Source organism: Oratosquilla oratoria, chromosome 18, assembly GCF_046742065.1.
Source record: "Oratosquilla oratoria isolate Oo_2021 chromosome 18, ASM4674206v1, whole genome shotgun sequence".
NCBI lineage: Eukaryota > Metazoa > Arthropoda > Malacostraca > Stomatopoda > Squillidae > Oratosquilla > Oratosquilla oratoria.
The window spans coordinates 23,582,364-23,601,621 of NC_134794.1; the positions used below are offsets into that span (position 1 = coordinate 23,582,364).

General features: G+C 40.3%; 1 protein-coding gene across 2 annotated transcripts in view; it reads left to right on the forward strand.

Moving 5' to 3' along the window:
* The window catches only part of LOC143035120 (uncharacterized), a 214,642-nt gene that overhangs the window by 75,993 nt on the left and 119,391 nt on the right, over positions 1–19,258 (forward strand). For both annotated transcript variants that reach the window (XM_076201708.1, XM_076201709.1), the window contains exons 8-10: positions 1,423–1,605; positions 13,461–13,644; positions 13,908–14,036. In XM_076201708.1, the coding sequence (XP_076057823.1) occupies positions 1,423–1,605; positions 13,461–13,644; positions 13,908–14,036 (496 nt within the window). The remainder of the gene's footprint in view (positions 1–1,422; positions 1,606–13,460; positions 13,645–13,907; positions 14,037–19,258) is intronic.

The following is a 19,258-nucleotide window of genomic DNA, read 5'->3' on the forward strand; positions in this document are numbered from 1 at the left end:
TAGTTTCAGATACTTGGGTGCGAATGTGGCAAGAAAGGGAGTGGAGGTGGAGGTAGAATGTAGGTTGAGAGATGCGAGTAAATGCCTTGCTGGATTAAAAAGTGTAATGAGAAATAGACATCTGGGAATGGATGCTAAGAGGAGGTTATATGAAGGATTGATTGTGCCAATAGCAATGTACAGGGCAGAAACATGGAACATGAGAGAGGAAGAGAGGAGTTTGAATGTGTTTGAGATGAAATGTCTGAGAAGTATGATAAGGGTTACTAGTCTAGATAGAGTGAGAAATGAGGAGGTGAGGAGAACAGGGGTGGAAAGGGAGCTGGGAGATAGGGTTGATGAAAGCATATTAGGATGGTTTGGACACATGGAAAGAATGAATGAAGAAAGATTAGTAAAAGAAGTGTGGAAGGCGGAGGTGGAAGGAGTGAATATGAGGGGGCGTCGGAGGATGAGATGGATGGATGGGGTGAAAAGGGCCTTACAAAAGAGAGGAATGTCTGTATAGGAAGGACGGGAGAGGACAGAAGATAGGGGTGAATGGAGAAGGGTTGTGTATAGATGAGGCTGTGATGCATGAGGGGGAGTGGGTGGAGGATGGGGGGTGAGGTATTTTGTATAAAAAAAAAATTGACGCAGCCCGAAGGGATTTCTCCCCGTCTTCTTCATTCCTGCATGAGGGGACGGAGAGTGGGGTTGTCCGAATTTATGAAGCGGCCTTGCTGTGGATGTGCTGTGTCTTGCGACACTGCCTCTGACCCAGGGCAGTGGACAGAATGCAGGGATGACCCATCATCCAGGAGGTGCCAAGATAGGAGGGAGGGTGGAGGGGAGTGGAATATATGGGAATTGAAATGGGTGGGAGTGATTTCTATGCCTTTTTCTTTCTGGCTACCTTCCGTGTAAGGGGGAAAAAGCCTTTGGTATATGTATATATGTGAAGGACCAGCAGCCTTGCTGTGGATGTGCTGTGTCTTGCTGCATTGCTTTTGACCTAGGGCAGTGATATGCAGGAATGGTCCATCATCCAGGAGCCAAGAAAAGAAGAAGAGAGTGGTGGTGAATGAGAGTGGAGTATGTGGGGATGAAATGGGTGGGAGTGGATTTATGACTTTGACTTTGGCTACCTCCCTTAAATGGGGGAAAATGCCATTGGTATATGTGTATATGAAGGACCATTTTCAAAATATTTGAACGCATATCCTCCATAAGGAGATAACATTTGGCCTTTAAGCTTAGTCCAAGATCTCTCCATCAGCTTCATCTCTGTTTCTTACACTTTTTCACACATGGAGGACTGACAACTAGTAACTGCCCCCTTGTCCTACTAATTTCATATAGTGGCTTTGTTTCATTGTTTTTTATTTATCTTTTTTTATTCTTATTCTTATTTATTTATCTATTTATTTATTTCCTTTTTAGTGTCTGGAGGTGACCGGAACTCTAGGGAACATATGGGAGAACCAGTGTATGCTTTGTTTCTTTCCGTTGTTGAGATCTATAATGAAATAGTATATGACTTATTAGATGCATCAACACCCAGAAAGAATTCAAGGACTCATTTGAACTTGGGAGAAGATCGTAAGGGAGCCACGTATATTAAAGGTAAGTTTTTATGAAGAATATTTTACAGTAGTTTTAAATTAACAGTTGTATATCAAATACTGGGTTGAGCACTATTTTATCCTAAAAAAGATTTAGGCACACACACACAACTCGATGGTACAGTGGTTAGAGTTCCTGGCCACCACTATGGTGGTCTGGGTTTGAATCCCGCCCAGGGCTGAAATAATTTCAGTATCGCTGCGCTATGAGTCGTTGCTCCAACTCTTGTGGGTGTGTAAGGTCACAGCATTACCCATAGATTGGTCACATATGTCTGAGCTCTCTTCTGGGAGGGAAAAAGCTGTCGACCATGAGTCCAACACATGATCCAAGCACACACACACATGATCGGCAGAGAAACAGCGACAATTGGAACTCTGGGGAAAAAAACAACAACAACTAAATTTCCGTAGATTTCAATGATGAGGCAGTACCTGTGTTGTATTTATAGGGAGGGGGAAAGCTCGTGATGTAGTGGGCAGGTGAAGAAAAAGGAGAAGGGGAGGGATTAATGAGGAAAATGGAAGAAAATGACGAAGGAGATGAACAGGCTCCCCCGGACGTCAGAAGAATGTCAACAAAAGGGTTGCAGACGACGCAGGTGAAGTCGAAAATATCAGTTAAGGCATTACAATTAGAAATATAGATAAGAATAACACAATAGAAAGTGGAGATAATAATTTCCATGGATTTCATGTGGGAGGGGATGACAACCTCCCCCGATTAGCAAGTCTAGAGGAAAAACTAGAGAAAATGAATGAACAGTGGGAGGTTAGGTTCAGTCAACTTACACGGATTACACAAAGAGTTGATAAATTGGAAGAACTAAAGAAGGAGAACCAAAACCTAAATAAAGAAATAGAAGAATTAAAAAGACAGTTAAAAAAAGTAAAAGATGAGAATGAGGAATTAAAGAATAATAATAAAGAGAATAAAGAGTCCATAGCAAAAGAGGTCTAGTGAGTCCTCCTTATGCTGTGTTTCTTTATCCAGTAAATTCACAGTTACGGTATTTGGTAATTACTACCCTCGATTCTATTTACAGTGAGAAAAATTCACAGATACAGTATCTGCCAAATATTTGAAGAGGAAAGAGCAGGGATATGTCTGCCATATCTTATTACATGTTATAATGGGTTCGGTATACGGTAATTTAAATTTGCGGTAAGGTTTTCAGGAATGCATATGTACCGTATAACGAGGACTTACTGTACTGCATACATACATATACCAAGGCTTTTTCCCCCTTACAAGGGAGGTAGCCAAAAAGGAAAAGACATAAAATCATTTCCACCCATTCCATCCCTGAATACACTCCACACCCCTCCACCCTCCCTCTTATCTTAGCACCTCCTGGATGACGGGTCATCCCTGCACCTTGTCCACTGCCCTGGGTCAGAAGCAGTGTCGCAAGACACAGCACATCCACAGCAAGGCCGCTTCATTAAATCGGCGACCCCCCCTCTCCATCCCCCCATTCCATAAAAGGAGAAGACGGGGAGAAATCCCTTTGGGCTGCGTCAAATTTTGCTCACACATACTACCTCACCCCCCATCCCCCCGCCCATTCCACCTCATGCAATCACAACATCATCCATATACAACCACTTACTGTACTGGGTTACAGAAAAGTCCAAGAGAATAACAAAATTTAATTTAGAGATATAGTGACACAACAGATGAAAGAACAAACTAAGGACACAGTTATTAAAGTGATGAGGGAGAAGGAGAATATAGTAAGAGACTTAGCGGATAAAAAGAAAGGTATAATTATATTAGGGATGGAAGAAAAGCACAATCCAAATATGACTGCAAGAGTAAAAGAGGAGAAGGAAAAGGTAAACAAGATATTAGAAGTAATTTAAGAGAATGAACAAGAAACAGGGAAAGAAATTGAAGAAATATATAGAATAGGGAAATACAATACATATAAGACTAGACTAAAGGTTAAATTCAGGTCACAAACGACAGCAGAGAACATCTTATTAAAAACAGGAAAACTAGCAAAAAGTGATCAGTATAAACAGGTATGGATAAAAAGAGAGATGAATAAAGAGGAAAGAGAGGATGAGAAAACAAAAAAGACTAGAAGCTAAGGAAAAAAACAAGAAAAGAACAGAGTCAGACAAAGAGAAATCTATTGGAGAGTAGTGGATATGAAAGTGAGGAAATGGTTAATAGGAGAGAAAAACAGAAGTGAAACAGAAAACACGATGGAAGTAGCAGAAAATTAAGTGTCTTACACAAATGTAGATGGCTTAATAACAGGCTTGAACGAACTGAATGATTACCTGAAGGAAAAAGAACTGGACATAGGTGGCATTGTAGAGAAAAAATTGAAAGGTCCACTACCACCCAACAGTGTAGGACATGGTGCATATAATTATTGGATTAGAAACAGAGAGGTAAAACACGGGGGTGGAGTTATGTTCCTGACTAAGAAGGATATAAATGTGAGGAATGTCACATATGGAAAGAATAGAGATGATTATGATGGAAGTGGAGGACAGGGATGGGAAGATCAGGAATTTTTTGGTAAATTATGTGCATCCTAAAATGGCTTCATGGGAAGAGAGAACAAAAATATGTTAGAAGACACAAGGATAACACTAAATAAGATAATGGAAGATGGAGGAAGAATAGTTATAATGGGTGACTTTAATTGTAAAGAAATCTGCTGGGAAGAGATGACAATGAAGGGTGGAGATGTATGGGGAAATGTACCCGGTACTACTTGATATGATTGTAGAACATACAATGATGTAATGGATACAAGAAAATTCTAGGCATAGAAATGAGGAAGAACCATCGAGACTGGACCTAATAATCACATCAGAACCTGAAATAGTGGACAAGATTGAATATAAGACACCAGTAAGTAAAAGTGACCACATATTAGTAGAACTGGAACTAAATGAAGAAAAATACATGAGAAAAAATGAACAAAAAGCAGACTGGGAAAGGATATATAAAGACAAAACAACAGTAGAAGAGAAATGGAAATTTTTGAAAAAAAATTATAAAGGAGTGGAAAAGTATGTTCCAAGACAAAAACAAGAAAAATTATATGTAAAATGTTGGTACAACAGAAGATGTAGAGTTAAAAGATAAAAGGGATAAAACTTGGATAAAATGGAGGAAAGACAAAAATCCTGAAAAATGGAAAATATATATTGATTATAGAAATTAATATGTACAAGTGCGCAGAGATGAAAAGAGAACACACGAAAAGGATATCATAGAAAAATGTAAAGATTAACCAAAACTATTCTATAGATTTGTAAACAACAAACTGAAAAACAAACAAGAATTAGTGAAACTACGACAAGGAGGAATACAATACACAGAGGAAATAGAAATGGCAGAAATTATGAACAAACATTTTAAATCAGTGTTTACGAGGGAGAACATACAACTTAGAGATGACAAGTGGGGGGGGGGGAAAGTCCCCCCTATGAAAGAAATAGAAGTAACAAAGAATTAAAATTAATCACTTGAGTAATCCTGATATCAGAAAATTGCATAGTCCAGATGAAATGGCAAACTGGATTTTGAGAGAATGCAGGAATGAACTAACAGACAAAATACATAGTCTAATAAGCAGTTCATTGAAGGAGTTCCACATGGAACAGTATTGGCCCCAGTAATGTTTGCTATGTATATATTAATGATATGGATGAAGGAATTGAGTTATATGAGCTTCTTCGCAGACGATGCAAAAATGTTGAAAAAAGTAAACACTGAAGAAGATTGTGAATCACTGCAAAGCGATCTCAATAAAGTATGGGAATGGAGTAGGAAGTGGGAGATGGAATTCAACATTAAGAAGTGTAGTATAATGGAATTTGGAAGAAGCAAAAAAAGAATAGTGGGATCATATACATTGAGAGAGGAAGATATCAAAAAAGTGGAAAAAGAGAAGAACCTAGGAGTCATTATTATGAATGATATGTTCCCCTGAGAAATATATATATATAAAAAAAAAAGGAGAAACTTATAATCTAATAAGAACAAAGTGCCATTTACATACCTGGATGAAGAAATGGTGAAGAAAATACTAGTCTCTTTGATAAGACCAAAATTGGAGTATGCAGCGATTACGTGGTCACCAAGTACAAAAAAAAATGTATAACAACTTGAAAGAATACAAAGAGCAATTACAAAATTGTCACCAATGCTCTCAGAACTTTCATATGAGGAGAGGCTGGCAAAACTTGAGCTACAGACATTAGATCAAAGAAGAGAGAGAGGAGACTTGATAACTATTTATAGAATCATGAAAGGCTTGGAAATTATTGATAGAGAGGATCTAATAAAATGGGATAGTAGAGATACAAGAGAACATGGAAAGAAAATCAAGAAAGACAATTATAGAAGAGACCTGAATAAGAACAGCTTTACCCACAGGATAATAGACGTTTGGAACAAGTTAGATGAAAATGTGGTGTGTGCAAAAATAATACACAAATTTAAAAACAGTTCAGATAAAACGAGATATGAAGACGGGACACCACAAGCATAGCTCCCCTTCCCGTAAAATACAACTAGGTAAATACACAGATTGGTAATTATCATGTACATACATATACCATATATGGGAGTTAGTTAGGGATTAGGGAGTGGTTGTGTGTGAATGATATTTTGATGCAGCCCGAAGGGATTTCTCCCTGTCTTCGCTTTTTCTCCATGAGGGAATGGAGAGGGGATTGCTGATTAAATGAAATGGCCTTGCTGTGGATGTGCTGTGTCTTGCTGCATTGCCTCTGACCCAGCATGATGGGTGAGATGCAGGGATGACAAAGGATTACAAAGGAATACAAAGATGGGAGCATGCCAACAGAAGACCTTTTGGTCCATATCTAGGTTGGATGCTAAAAAAAATCATAATAAAATAACAAATAAAAATATAATAATGTAAATAACAAATGAGATGCATAAATGCATAGGTATAGTTAAATAATAAACAAACAGGTAAATAGTAAATAATAATAAATTGACATATAACTAATAATAAATTAAAATCAAACAGACAAATGATAACAAAACAAAAACTAATAATATAAAATAAATTATAATCATTACAGCATCTTGCTTAGTTATCTAAATGATTCTTAAAGCTTCGAACTGAACTACATTGCACTACCTGTGCAGGAAGTTTATTCCATTCATTAACTACACGGTTGGCAAAGTTGTTTCTACCTACTACCAAATTGAATCTATTTCTGGACAGTTTGAGACCATTGTTTCTCGTCTGATTCTCATTCAATGTGAAAATGTTGTCACTTTTGATGTTGTCAATTCCCTTTAGAATTTTAAAGACCTGTATCAAGTCACCTCTGAGTCTACACTTTTTTAGGGAAAACAGATTCATATGTTTTAGTCGATTTTCTTACGATTTATTTTTGATATTTGGAATCATTTTTGTGGCTCGCCGTTGTACTTTTTCCAGTCTGTCAATGTCTTTAATGAGATTCGGTGACCATATGGAAACAGCATATTCCAAATGTGAATGAACTAACGACCCGTCATCCAGGAGGGACCAAGAAAAGAGGGAGGGAAGGGTGTTGAATGGAAGTGGGGTATGAGGAAATGAAATGGGTGGGAGTGGAATTATACCTTTTGACTTTGGCTTCCTTTGCCTGCATGTTATTGTGGCAAAGTGGCATGCAGTTGATACTTTAGGGTCTATATGGGTGCCCCTACGGACCAGAGCCACACATCATTTTGGCTGCGATTGAGGAAAACTCTATTCATAGAGAAATGATGACACTTTTATACTACGACTGTCCCTCCGTTATACTGTCCCCCAACCCCGTGTACCTGTCCTGTACAATTTCTCTGAATATTCATTTCTTTTTTTGCTTACCTTCCCTGTGGTGGGGGAAAAGAATACTGCCACCAAGTAATTCCACTTGGATCATAAGAGGCGAGAAGAAAGGGACGGGGACTGGGACTAGGCATTCTTCTCCTTGTAGCCCCACAGGGGACATTCCTAAAAGAAAAAGCAAAGGCATAAGAGGGTCTGGGAGTTTTCCGACCAGTACCCTAAGGTTTGGGTCTTTTAATGTGCGTGGATGTGGTACAGATGAGAGTAAAAGGGAAGAGATAGGCAGTATGTTTGTGAGAAGAAAGATGGATGTGTTGGCTTTGAGTGAAACTAAGTTGAAAGGCAAGGGCGAGTGTAAGTGGGAAGTTATCAGGAGTGAAGAGAGGGTGAGGGAGGGAAGGGGTGGCTATACAGTCGAACCTCGAAAGCCTGGACCCCGAATGCCCAGACCCTCGTATGACTGGTCGAAATGAACAAAGGGCGGACTTTTCTAGTAAAGTTCCCTATTTGTCCGGTAGGTGGCAGCGACGGCCGTACATGTGTACTCAAACCCGGCCCAGTCAAGCCACCACCAGGGCTGCCGTTTCGTAGAATTTTGTACCAAAACGTAGTAAAATAGCGGCATGTGGCAACTGCACAAGGACATGAGGAAATTTTTTCTACATATCAGCGGGCTGTTAAAAACGTTCAAAAACTCAAACTTTTGTTTAAAAATAGAACTAGTTATCAAATAATAAATGGTACATCAAAATATGACTTTTATTGGTAATTGTGTTACTTATAAAATATTATACCCCAAAAGATACGTTTTTACCGTGTAGAAAAAAATTCTACGCGAAAGTTTCAGCTTTCTTTTAGGGATAATAATATAAAAAAAATAATCATTTTTATATCTTACGGAATATGTTAGGGCATGGGGGCCTTATATACATTCAAGAATAAAAAAAACTAGAACCAACATTTTGTCAAACTTTGACAAGTACATCTTGCTATGAAAGTCTGCACACGCCCGAGAAAAATGTGTACCCCGGTATGGCAACACTCCCATTCTACACGGTAGTGTAGAAAACGCGGCAACCCTGGCCGCCACCACTGTCCCGCGTGCATACCTTCCGATATTTACAGTGTACGTAATAAAAAATACAGTACAGTACATTGTATATACAGTACATTTACATGCCTGTATTATAGTTGTTATTACAGAATTATTAGTATTATAGCATTATTATTACAGTATTGTTGTTATTACATTGTTAAAGTATTATTCTTATGTGTTTCTATGCCATATCATACATTACCTATACGTATACCGCTATGAAAATCTACGGGTGTTAGGGCGATATTTTCGATGACCAGACGTTTGGCATGACCGGACCACCCTTCCCCCCAATTAGTCCGGGCTTTCAAGGTTCAACTGTACTAGTAAGTGAAGAGATAGGTAAACGTCTAGTGGAGTGGAAGGAGGTTTCCTCAAGGATAATGTGGATGAAGGTGAAACTGGGAAAGGAGATGTGGGTGTTTGTAAGTGCATATGGGCCTGGCAGTAAGAAGAGCGTAGAAGAAAGGGAGGCTTTTTGGATAGATTTAAATGAGTGCATAGAGGATTTAGGGAGAAATATCAATGTAATAGTACTGGGAGACCTTAATGCTAGGGTAGGAAATGATCCAATTGATGGGTGGTTGGGAAATGTGGAGTTCCAGGAAAGAATCGTAGTGGAGAGTTGATGGTGGAAATGTGTCTAGAAAGATAGTTGATGATAGCAAATACAATGTTTCAGAAGAAAGTCAAGCATAAGTACACATGGGAGAGGGTGGTGGAGGGAAGGGTGGTAGATAGAGCGTTGATGGATTATGTAGTGGTAAGTAGGATTATGATAGGAAGAGTTAAGGATGTACATGTGCTAAGGGGAAAGTATGGGGAAATATCAGATCATTTTTTGGTGGAAGGTAAGTTGAGAGTGGAGGATAGATGGAGGAAGAGGAAAGGGACTAAAGGTAGGGAGGTGCTTATAGTGAACTCTTTAAATGAAAAGGAGAAGGAGTACAAGAAGCTGAAGATGGAATGGGAGTGAGGGATAGAGTAGAGCTAGGTGTGGAGGAGGAATGGGGATGGTTCAAGGAGGGAGTCACAAAGTGTGCAAAGATGGTGTTTGGAACAAGGAGGACAGGAGGAAATAGAAGGAAGGGTAGTGAATTGTGGGATGAGGAAACAAAGAAGGTTGTAGAAGAGAAGAAGCGAGCTTTCACAGATTGGTTACAAAATAGGACGAGGGAGTCATATGAGAGGTACAAAGAAAAGAAAAGAGAAGTAAAGCAAAATTTAAAGGAGGCAAAGAGGAGAACAGATGTGAAATGGGGTAAGAGAATGACAGAAAATTTTTAAAGTAATAAAAAGATGTTTTGGAAAGAAATTAAGAGAGGAAGAGGAGTCGAATCAAGTAGAGAAGAAAAGGTAAAAGGTGCAGATGGAGAGATGATAATAGAAGAGAAGGCAGCAGTTAGGGGAAGATGGGCAGAGTATTTTAGGGAGTTGCTAAATGTGAAGGAGGATAGGAAGGGAAAGATAGCTGCAGTGGGAAATGCTAAGAAAATGAGAGTGATGAGTGAGGAAAATGGAGGAGAAATAGGGAAGGATGAAGTGAAGGCAGTTGTTAAGATGATGAAAGGAGGTAAGGCACCTGATCTGGATGGATGCCATGCAGAATGTCCAAAAAAAAAGGAGGTACAGTGATGGTGGACTGGCTGGTGAGGATATTTAATGTTTGCTGGAGAGAGGGTAGAGTGCTGGAGGACTGGAGGAGTGCCTGTATAGTTCCATTTTACAAGGGAAAAGGGGACAAGTGTGAATGTAGTAGTTTCAGAGATTAGGTTGTTAAGTGTAGTTGGGAAGGCTTATGGGAGGCTCTTGACTGCGAGGATTAGAAGAGGAACAGAGGGAGTAATTGGTGAGGAACAGAGGGAGTAATTGATGAGGAACATTGTGGATTTAGGACAGGTAGAGGTTGTGTAGATCAGATTATTGTGGTAAGACAGATATATGAAAAAGCTATAGGAAAGGGGAAGGATGTTTTTTGGGCCTTTATGGATCTGGAAAGGGCTTGCGACAGGGTAGACAGAAAGGCACTGTGGGAGGTTTTGTGGATATACGGGATAGGAGGAAAGCTTCTGGGAGCTGTCAAGAGTTTTTATGAGAGTAGTAGAGCTTGTGTCATGATTACAAATGGAGAGAGTGAGTGGTTGAAGGTAAAGGTGGGACTTCGTCAAGGATGCGTTATGTTACCCTGGCTGTTCAACTTATACATGGATGGGGATATGTATACGCCTCATATACATGGGAGTCGGTCCGATGATACGTACAAAGAAATAATAGAGTGCATTGTGATATAGAACCAGGAGGTGATTGACTTAGTGTAGAACCATAGAAGAAATTGTGAACCAATAAAGGAAAGGAACCAATAGTGATGTTTAATGAAGCCGCCTTAAAAACAGTGTTATGTATCTACTCATAACCAGAGAGGATACATAAAATGGTATGTATCCTCTCTGGTTATGAGTAGATACAGTAGTGCGAGAGGTAAATGCAAGGGTAGTGGGTCAGGGATTGGAGATGGTTAAAGAAAATGGAGAAAAGTGGGAGGTGAGCCAGCTGTTGTTTGTGGACGACACTGTGCTTGTGGCAGGATCGGAGGAGGGATTGAGGAAGTTGGTGACAGAGTTTGGGAGAGTGTGATAGAAGAAAGCTGAAGATAAATGTGGGTAAAAGTAAGGTGATGAGATGTACAAGGAATGAAAGTGGCAGTAGTCTGGAAGTGAGCATTAAGGGAGAGCGACTGGGGGAAGTGGATATTTTTAGATACTTGGATGCAAATTTGGCAGGAAAAGGTGGAGGTGGAATGTAGATGGAGAGAAGCGAGTAAATGCCTTGGTGGATTTAAAAAGTGTAATGAGGAATAGACGTTTGGGAATGGATGCTAAGAGGAGACTGTATGAAGGAGTGATTGTGCCAACAGTACTGTATGGGGCAGAAACATGGAACATAAGAGAGGAGAGAAGGAGTTTGAATGTGTTTGAGATGAGGTGTCTGAGAAGTATGATGGGGGTTGCTAGGCTGGATAGAGTGAGAAAGGAGGAGGTGAAGAGGAGAACAGGGGTGGAAAGGGGGTTGGGAGATAGGGTTGATGAAAGAGTATTAGGATGGTTTGGACACATGGAAAGAATGAGTGAAGAAAGACTAGTGAAAAAGGTATGGAAGGCAGTTGTGGAGGGAGTGAACATGAAGGGACATCGTAGGATGAGGTGGATGGATGGGGTGAAGGGGGCTTTGGGGAAAAGGGGAATGTCTGTTGAGGAAGGACGGGAGAGGACAGAAGACGGGTGAATGGAGAATGGTTGTATATGAATGATGCTGTGAAGCATGAGGTGGAAAGGGCAGTGGGAGGGAGGTGAGGTAGTATGTGTGAGCAAATTTAAACGCAGCCCAAAGGGATTTCTCCCCGTCTTCTCCTTTATGCATGGGGGGGTTGCTGATTTAATGAAGCGGCCTTGCTGTGGATGTGCTGTGTCTTGCGACACTGCTTCTGACCCAGGGCAGTGGACAAGGTGCAGGGATGACCCGTCATCCAGGAGGTGCTAAGTTGAGAGGGAGGGTGGGGGTGTGTGGAGTGTATTCAGGGATAGAATGGGTGGGAATGATTTTATGCCTTTTTTTTTTTTTTGCTACCTCCCTTGTAAGGGGGAAAAAGCCTTGGTATATGTGTGTGTGTGTGTATATATATATATATATATATCACTTAGACAAAATGTTGTTGCACATTATATATATATATATATATATATATATATATATATACACATACATACACCAAGGCTCTTTCCCCCTTACAAGGGAGGTAGCCAAAAAGGAAAAGGCATAAAATCACTCCCACCCATTCCATCCCTGAAAACACTTCCCACCCCTCCACCCTTCCTCTTATCTTAGCACCTCCTGGATGACGTGCCATACCTGCACCTTGTCCACTGGCCTGGGTCAGAAGCAGTGTCCCAAGACACAGCACATCCACAGCAAGGCCACTTCACTAAATTGGTGACCCCACCTCTCCGTCCCCCCATGCATAAAAGAAGATGGGGAGAAATCCCTTCGGGCTTCGTCAAATTTTGCTCACACATACTACCTCTCGCCCTTTCCACCTCATGCATCACAACATCATCCATTTACAACCATTCTCCATTCACCCCTGTCTTCTGTCCTCTCCCGTCCTTCCTCAACAGACATTTTCCTCTTCCCCAAAGCCCCCTTCACCCCATCCATATATATATATATGAGAGACATACGCTAATGGCAGCGACATCAAACCGATAATATATATATATATATATATATATATATATATACACACACATATACATACATATACATACATACACACACACACACATGATAGAGAGAATTTGATAAAATGGGATGATAGAAATACAAGAGGACACGGAAAGAAAATCAAGAAAGACAGCTATAGAAGAGATCTGAAAAAGAACAGCTTTCCTCACAGAGTAATAGACAGTTGGAACAAGTTAGATGAGAAAGTGTTGTGTGCAAACACAATACATGAATTTAAAAATAGTTTAGATAAAATGAGATATGAAGATGGGACACCACGAGCATAGCTCCCCTTCCCGTAAAATACAACTAGGTACAACTAGGTAAATACATACACACCAAGGGGTTTTTCTCCCCTGTAAAGGAGGTAGCCAAGTCAAGTTTTGACAAAACTTGTGGATGTGTTGTGTCTTGCTGCATTGCTTCTGGCCCAGGGCAATCCTATTTTATGTTTGGACTATTTCAGTACATTTATCATCCATGTCTTGCTCTTGTACATACAAATATTATTAGCCTTGTTTTGTATTTCCTTTCATTACATACACTGATATCCTTTTATTAGTACACAGCTCTTAAGTTTATTATTATTTTTATCATCATTTCTTTATTGTTTCAATATGGTTACTATAAATATATAATCACTTTCATTTCAAGGGTTACGAGAAGTACGAATAAGGTCTTTGGAGGAAGCCCTTCGTTTATTGGAAGTGAGTCGCCAAAACTTGCACTTTGCTGCTACAAAGCTGAATCATAACTCCTCTCGCTCACATTGTATCTGCACCATCAAACTCGTCCACCTTGCCAGTAATGATGATCCTCATGTTGCCCGGGTTTCCATGTGAGTTGATCTCTTCTATTGTCATTTTTACATGTTCAAATTATTAATAAGCATGAAGAGCATAGAAAGGGAAAGGGCCTTTGGTATTTTTGTATTACTATTCTTGAATATCCATTTGATTTGAATAACTTCATCCTTGAGGTGTTGATGTATGTTTTGTTTTTATTTGACCTCCTAAATATAGTTGTGTGATTTACTGTTTATTAAAAATTTCTTGCTATACTCATGAGCACATTATTAATAATTGCCATGCTATCCTTCAGGTTGTCCCTGTGTGACCTTGCAGGAGCTGAACGTACAACAAAGACACAGGGGTGCCAAGATCGTGTCAAAGAAGCTTCAAACATCAACACTTCTCTTTTAGTTCTCAAGCGATGCATTGATGCTCTAAGGTACAAGTCTCCTGTCCATTTGCACACTTCCCTTCCTACGGTATACATGAAACAATCTTGTTAGCCAACCCACCATTACAACCATTCCTCCAGTTTGTCAGACACTACATGACACCCATGCAACTGTGGTGCCTTACCAGCTTTCATCATTTTCACTACTCTTTGTATCTCATCTTTTACTAAAGCCCTGGCATTGTCCTTTACCCTCACAGTAATTTTTTTGACATTTCTGCCAGCATGAAACCTTTTCTATCTATATACCAAGGGAGGAAGCCAAAGTCAAAAGGTATATACCATGTCCTTGCCCCTTCCTAACTTCTATATTCAATAAATCTCCAAAATACTCTACCCACTGTCAAAGAATGGGAGTAGGGGGTAAATATTAAAATTAAAATTATTGTTATTTTTATTATCTAGGTTCAGAAAAGAGGGATTCATTATAAACTTTTATTTACAAAACAAACCCTATATAACCACATTTGATCACAGACAGTAATTTCATTTTAATACAACTTAAAAATCAGAAGACAAGAATCACATGAGAATTTTAACCCTAAAAACACTGTTGTGTAAAAACTCGGTGGGAAAAACAAAGATCACGCACGGGACTCTAAAAGTGGTAAAGCCTATTGACCTACCAGCATAAAAAGGAAACCCAAAAAGTGACCTACACATCTAAACCCAAACTCCGCAACAATACACGGAAGTAATGGAAAATAAAAAGGTGGAGGAAGTAGAATTGACAAAAGCAAGACATGCCAATTCAAAAAATCTGGCAAAAGCCTAATTTGACACACAAGATTCAAATTAATCTCAAAAGGGATCCTACAATCCTACCAAAAACCCCGCATCAAACATAGGATGTATTTCCTATAAAAAAAAAAAAAAACATACGTGTTTTTAAAACCCTAGGTGATATTACATACCTTTGTGGGCAAAACATCTCCGCAAGGAGACAGAATGGCTGGGTCTCGACTTGGCGAGATGAGGAAGAAGCAAACAAGAGGGGTTTGACCCTCCCTTTTAAAGGCTCGGCAATTGATCTGAGGGGTCATTGAAGCCATTAAGGCCAAAAGGATTTAATGAAGCGGCTTTGCTGTGGATATGCTGTGTCTTGTGACACTGCTTCTGACCCAGGGCAGTGGACAAGGTGCAGGGATGACCCATCTTCCAGGAGGTGCTAAGAGGGAGGGTGGAGGGGTGTGGAGTGTATTCAGGGATGGAATGGATGGGAATGATTTTATGCCTTTTCCTTTTTGACTACCTCCCTTGTAAGGGGGAAAAAGCCTTGGTATATGTATGTATATACTTTGAAAAATAGCATAAAAGCCTAACCCACTTACACAACCTTAACTCACCCACACAAGAATATTATGCACGTAATTTTTAAACCTTAATATTGACATAAAGAAAATAAAAAGGACTACAAAATAATAAAATGGCAACTCGACATGCACAAGCACATGTCCAGCCAGTGAGCCGGCGATTGAGAAATTTTACCATACAAAAAACATTCAATTTAGATATTTTTTTATTACAAAAATTTGAGTACGGCATAGCATACTAACATATGGTAATTGTGTTGCACAAAACATGTTGTAAGACATCTGGTTACATTACATAAAAATAAAAAGGACATAAACTAAAAAAAAAACATAACTCAAAACAACTTGGCAAAATCTGTGCCCCAATGCTAACATTCATGGCTACTTGGCCTGAGGGTAAGGAATTAACAAAAGATGCTGCTGATCTGACCATGTTTGACCTACTGGGTGTGTCAAACTTGTCCACAGCTGGGCGATAAAGGAGGGGGATGAAAACTGCTTGCTGGGTGACAGCTTACGCCCACAGCACAAAGAAAGAAAACACGTGAACATTTGGATACGTGACATCTCCCCACCAAGAGAAAAAATGTGTAGGAGTGTGGCACTTATACTTTTTTTTTTTTTTTTTTTTTTTTTTTTTTTTTTTTTTTTTTTTTTTTTTTTTTTTTTTTTCTTGTGTGGAAATCAATGCAAAGCTTTTGGCCACTGTCAGACTAAAGCAAAAGCAAAGGTGGGTCAACAACCCTCACTCGCACTTGACGAATGAGACCCACTTGCAACAAGACAACAAAACTCCTTTTCCACCAAGGCACTTAATGAGGATGCAATACACTGAAAAACTCCACCGGGGTGGCGTCACTAATACCAAAGTCGTAAGCTACTACTAAGGGAAGTAAGCCACTACTAAGGGAAGGGGTGGCTATACTAGTAAGTGAAGAGATAGGTAAACATGTAGTGGAGTGGAAGGAGGTTTCCTCAAGGATAATGTGGATGAAGGTGAAACTGGGAAAGGAGATGTGGGTTTTTGTAAGTGCATATGAGCCTGGCAGTGAGAAGAATGTAGAAGAAAGGGAGGCTTTTTGGATAGATTTAAATGAATGCATAGAGGATTTAGGGAGAAATATCAATGTAATAGTACTGGGAGACCTTAATGCTAGGGTAGGAAATGGTCCAATTGATGGAGTGGTTGGGAAATGTGTAGTTCCAGGAAAGAATCGTAGTGGAGAGTTGATGGTGGAAATGTGTCTAGAAAGAGAGTTGATAGCAAATACAGTGTTTCAGAAGAAAGTCAAGCATAAGTACACATGGGAGAGGGTGGTGGAGGGAAGGGTGGTAGATAGAGAGTTAATGGACTATGTAGTGGTAAATAGGATTATGATAGGAAGAGTTAAGGATGTACATGTGCTAAGGGGAGAGGGTGGGAGAATATCAGATCATTTTTTGTTGGAAGGTAAGTTGAGAGTGGAGGATAGATGGAGGAAGAGTAAAGGGACAAAAGGTAGGGAGGTGCTTAGAGTGAACTCTTTAAATGAAAAGGAGAAGGAGTACAAGAAGAAGCTGGAGGAGGAGTGAGAGGTAGTGAAGGATAGAGTAGAGCTAGGTGTGGAGGAGGAATGGGGATGGTTCAAGGAGGGAGTCACAAAGTGTGCAAGGATGGTGTGTGGAACAAGAAGGACAGGAGGAAATAGAAGGAAGGGTAGTGAATGGTGGGATGAGTAAACAAAGTAGGTTGTAGAAGAGAAGAAGCGAGCTTTCACAGATTGGTTACAAAATAGGACGAGGAAGTCATATGAGAGGTACAAAGAAGAGAAAAGAGAAGTAAAGCAAAAGGTAAAGGAGGCAAAGAGGAGAGCAGATGTGAAGTGGGGTAAGAGTATGACAGAAATTTTTTAAAGTAATAAAAAGATGTTTTGGAAAGAAATTAAGAGGAAGAGGCGAATCAAGTAGAGAAGAAAAGGTGAAAGGTGCAGATGGACAGATGATAATGGAAGAGAAGGCAGTGAGAGGAAGATGGGCAGAATATTTTAGGGAGTTGCTAAATGTAAAGGAGGATAGGGAGGGAAAGATAGCTGCAGTGGGAAATGCTAAGAAAATGAGAGTGATGAGTGAGGAAAATGGAGGAGAAATAAGGAAGGATGAAGAGAAGGCAGTTGTTAAGATGATGTAAGGAGGTAAGGCACCTGGTCTGGATGGATGCCATGTAGAATGTCTAAAAAAAAAGGAGGTACAGTGATGGTGGACTGGTTGGTGAGGTTATTTAATGTTTGTTGGAAAGAGGGTAGAGTGCCGGAGGACTGAAGGAGTGCCTGTATAGTTCCACTTTACAAAGGAAAAGGGGACAAGTGTGAATGTAGTAGTTTCAGAAGGGATTAGGTTGTTAAGTGTAGTTGGGAAGGCTTATGGGAGGATCTTGATTGAGAGGATTAGGAGAGGAACAGAGGGAGTAATTGGTGAGAAACAGTGTGGATTTAGGACAGGTAGAGGTTGTGGAGATCAGATCTTTGTGGTAAGACAGATATGTGAGAAAGCTATAGGGAAGGGGAAGGATGTTTTTTGGGCTTTTATGGACCTGGTAAAGGCTTACGACAGGGTAGACAGAAAGGCACTGTGGGAGGTTTTGCTGATATACGGGATAGGAGGAAAGCTTCTGGGAGCTGTCAAGAGTTTTTATGAGAGTAGTAGAGCTTGTGTCATGATTAGAAATGGAGAGAGTTAGTGGATCGAGGTAAAAGTGGGACTTCGTCAAGGATGCGTTATGTTACCCTGGCTGTTCAACTTATACATGGATGGAGTAGTGCGAGAGGTAAATGCAAGGGTAGTGGGTCAGGGATTGGAGATGGTTAAAGAAAATGGACAAAAGTGGGAGGTGAGCCAGCTGTTTGCGGACTACACTGCGCTTGTGGCAGGTTTGGAGGAGGGATTGAGGAAGTTGGTGACAGAGTTTGGGAGAGTATGTGATAGAATAAAGCTGAAGATATATGTAGGTAAAAGTAAAGTGATGAGATGTACAAGGGGTGAAAGTGGTAGTAGTCTGGAAGTTAGCATTAAGGGAGAGCGACTGGAAGAAGTGGATAGTTTTAGATACTTGGATGCAAATGTGGCAGGAAAAGGTGGAGTGAAGGTGGAGGTGGAATGTAGATTGAGAGAAGCAAGTAAATGCCTTGGTGGATTAAAAAGTGTAATGAGGAATAGACATTTGGGAATGGATGCTAAGAGGAGACTGTATGAAGGAGTGATTGTGCCAACAGCACTGTCTGGGGCAGAAACATGGAACATAAGAGAGGAGGAGAGAAGGAGTTTGAATGTGTTTGAGATGAGGTGTCTGAGAAGTATGATGGGGGTTACTAGGCTGGATAGAGTGAGAAATGAGGTGAGGAGGAGAACAGGGGTGGAAAGGGGGTTGGGAGATAGGGTTGATGAAAGAGTATTAGGATGGTTTGGACACATGGAAAGAATGAGTGAAGAAAGACTAGTAAAAGAGGTATGGAAGGCAGATGTGGAGGGAGTGAACATGAAAGGACTTCCTAGGATGAGGTGGATGGATGGGGTGAAGGGGGCTTTGGGGAAAAGGAGAATGTCTGTTGAGGAAGGATGGGAGAGGACAGAAGACAGGGGTGAATGGAGAATGGTTGTATATGGATGATGTTGTGATGCATGAGGTGGAATGGGTGGGGTGAGGTAGTATGTGTGAGCAAAATTTGATGCAGCCCGAAGGGATTTCTCCCCGTCTTCTCCTTTATGTGTGGGGGGATGGAGAGGGGGGGCCGCCGATTTAATGAAGCGGCCTTGCTGTGGATGTGGTGTGTCTTGCGACACTGCTTCTGATCCAGAGCAGTGAACAAGGTGCAGGGATTGTCCCCTCATCCAGGAGGTGCTAAGATAAGAGGGAGGGTGGAG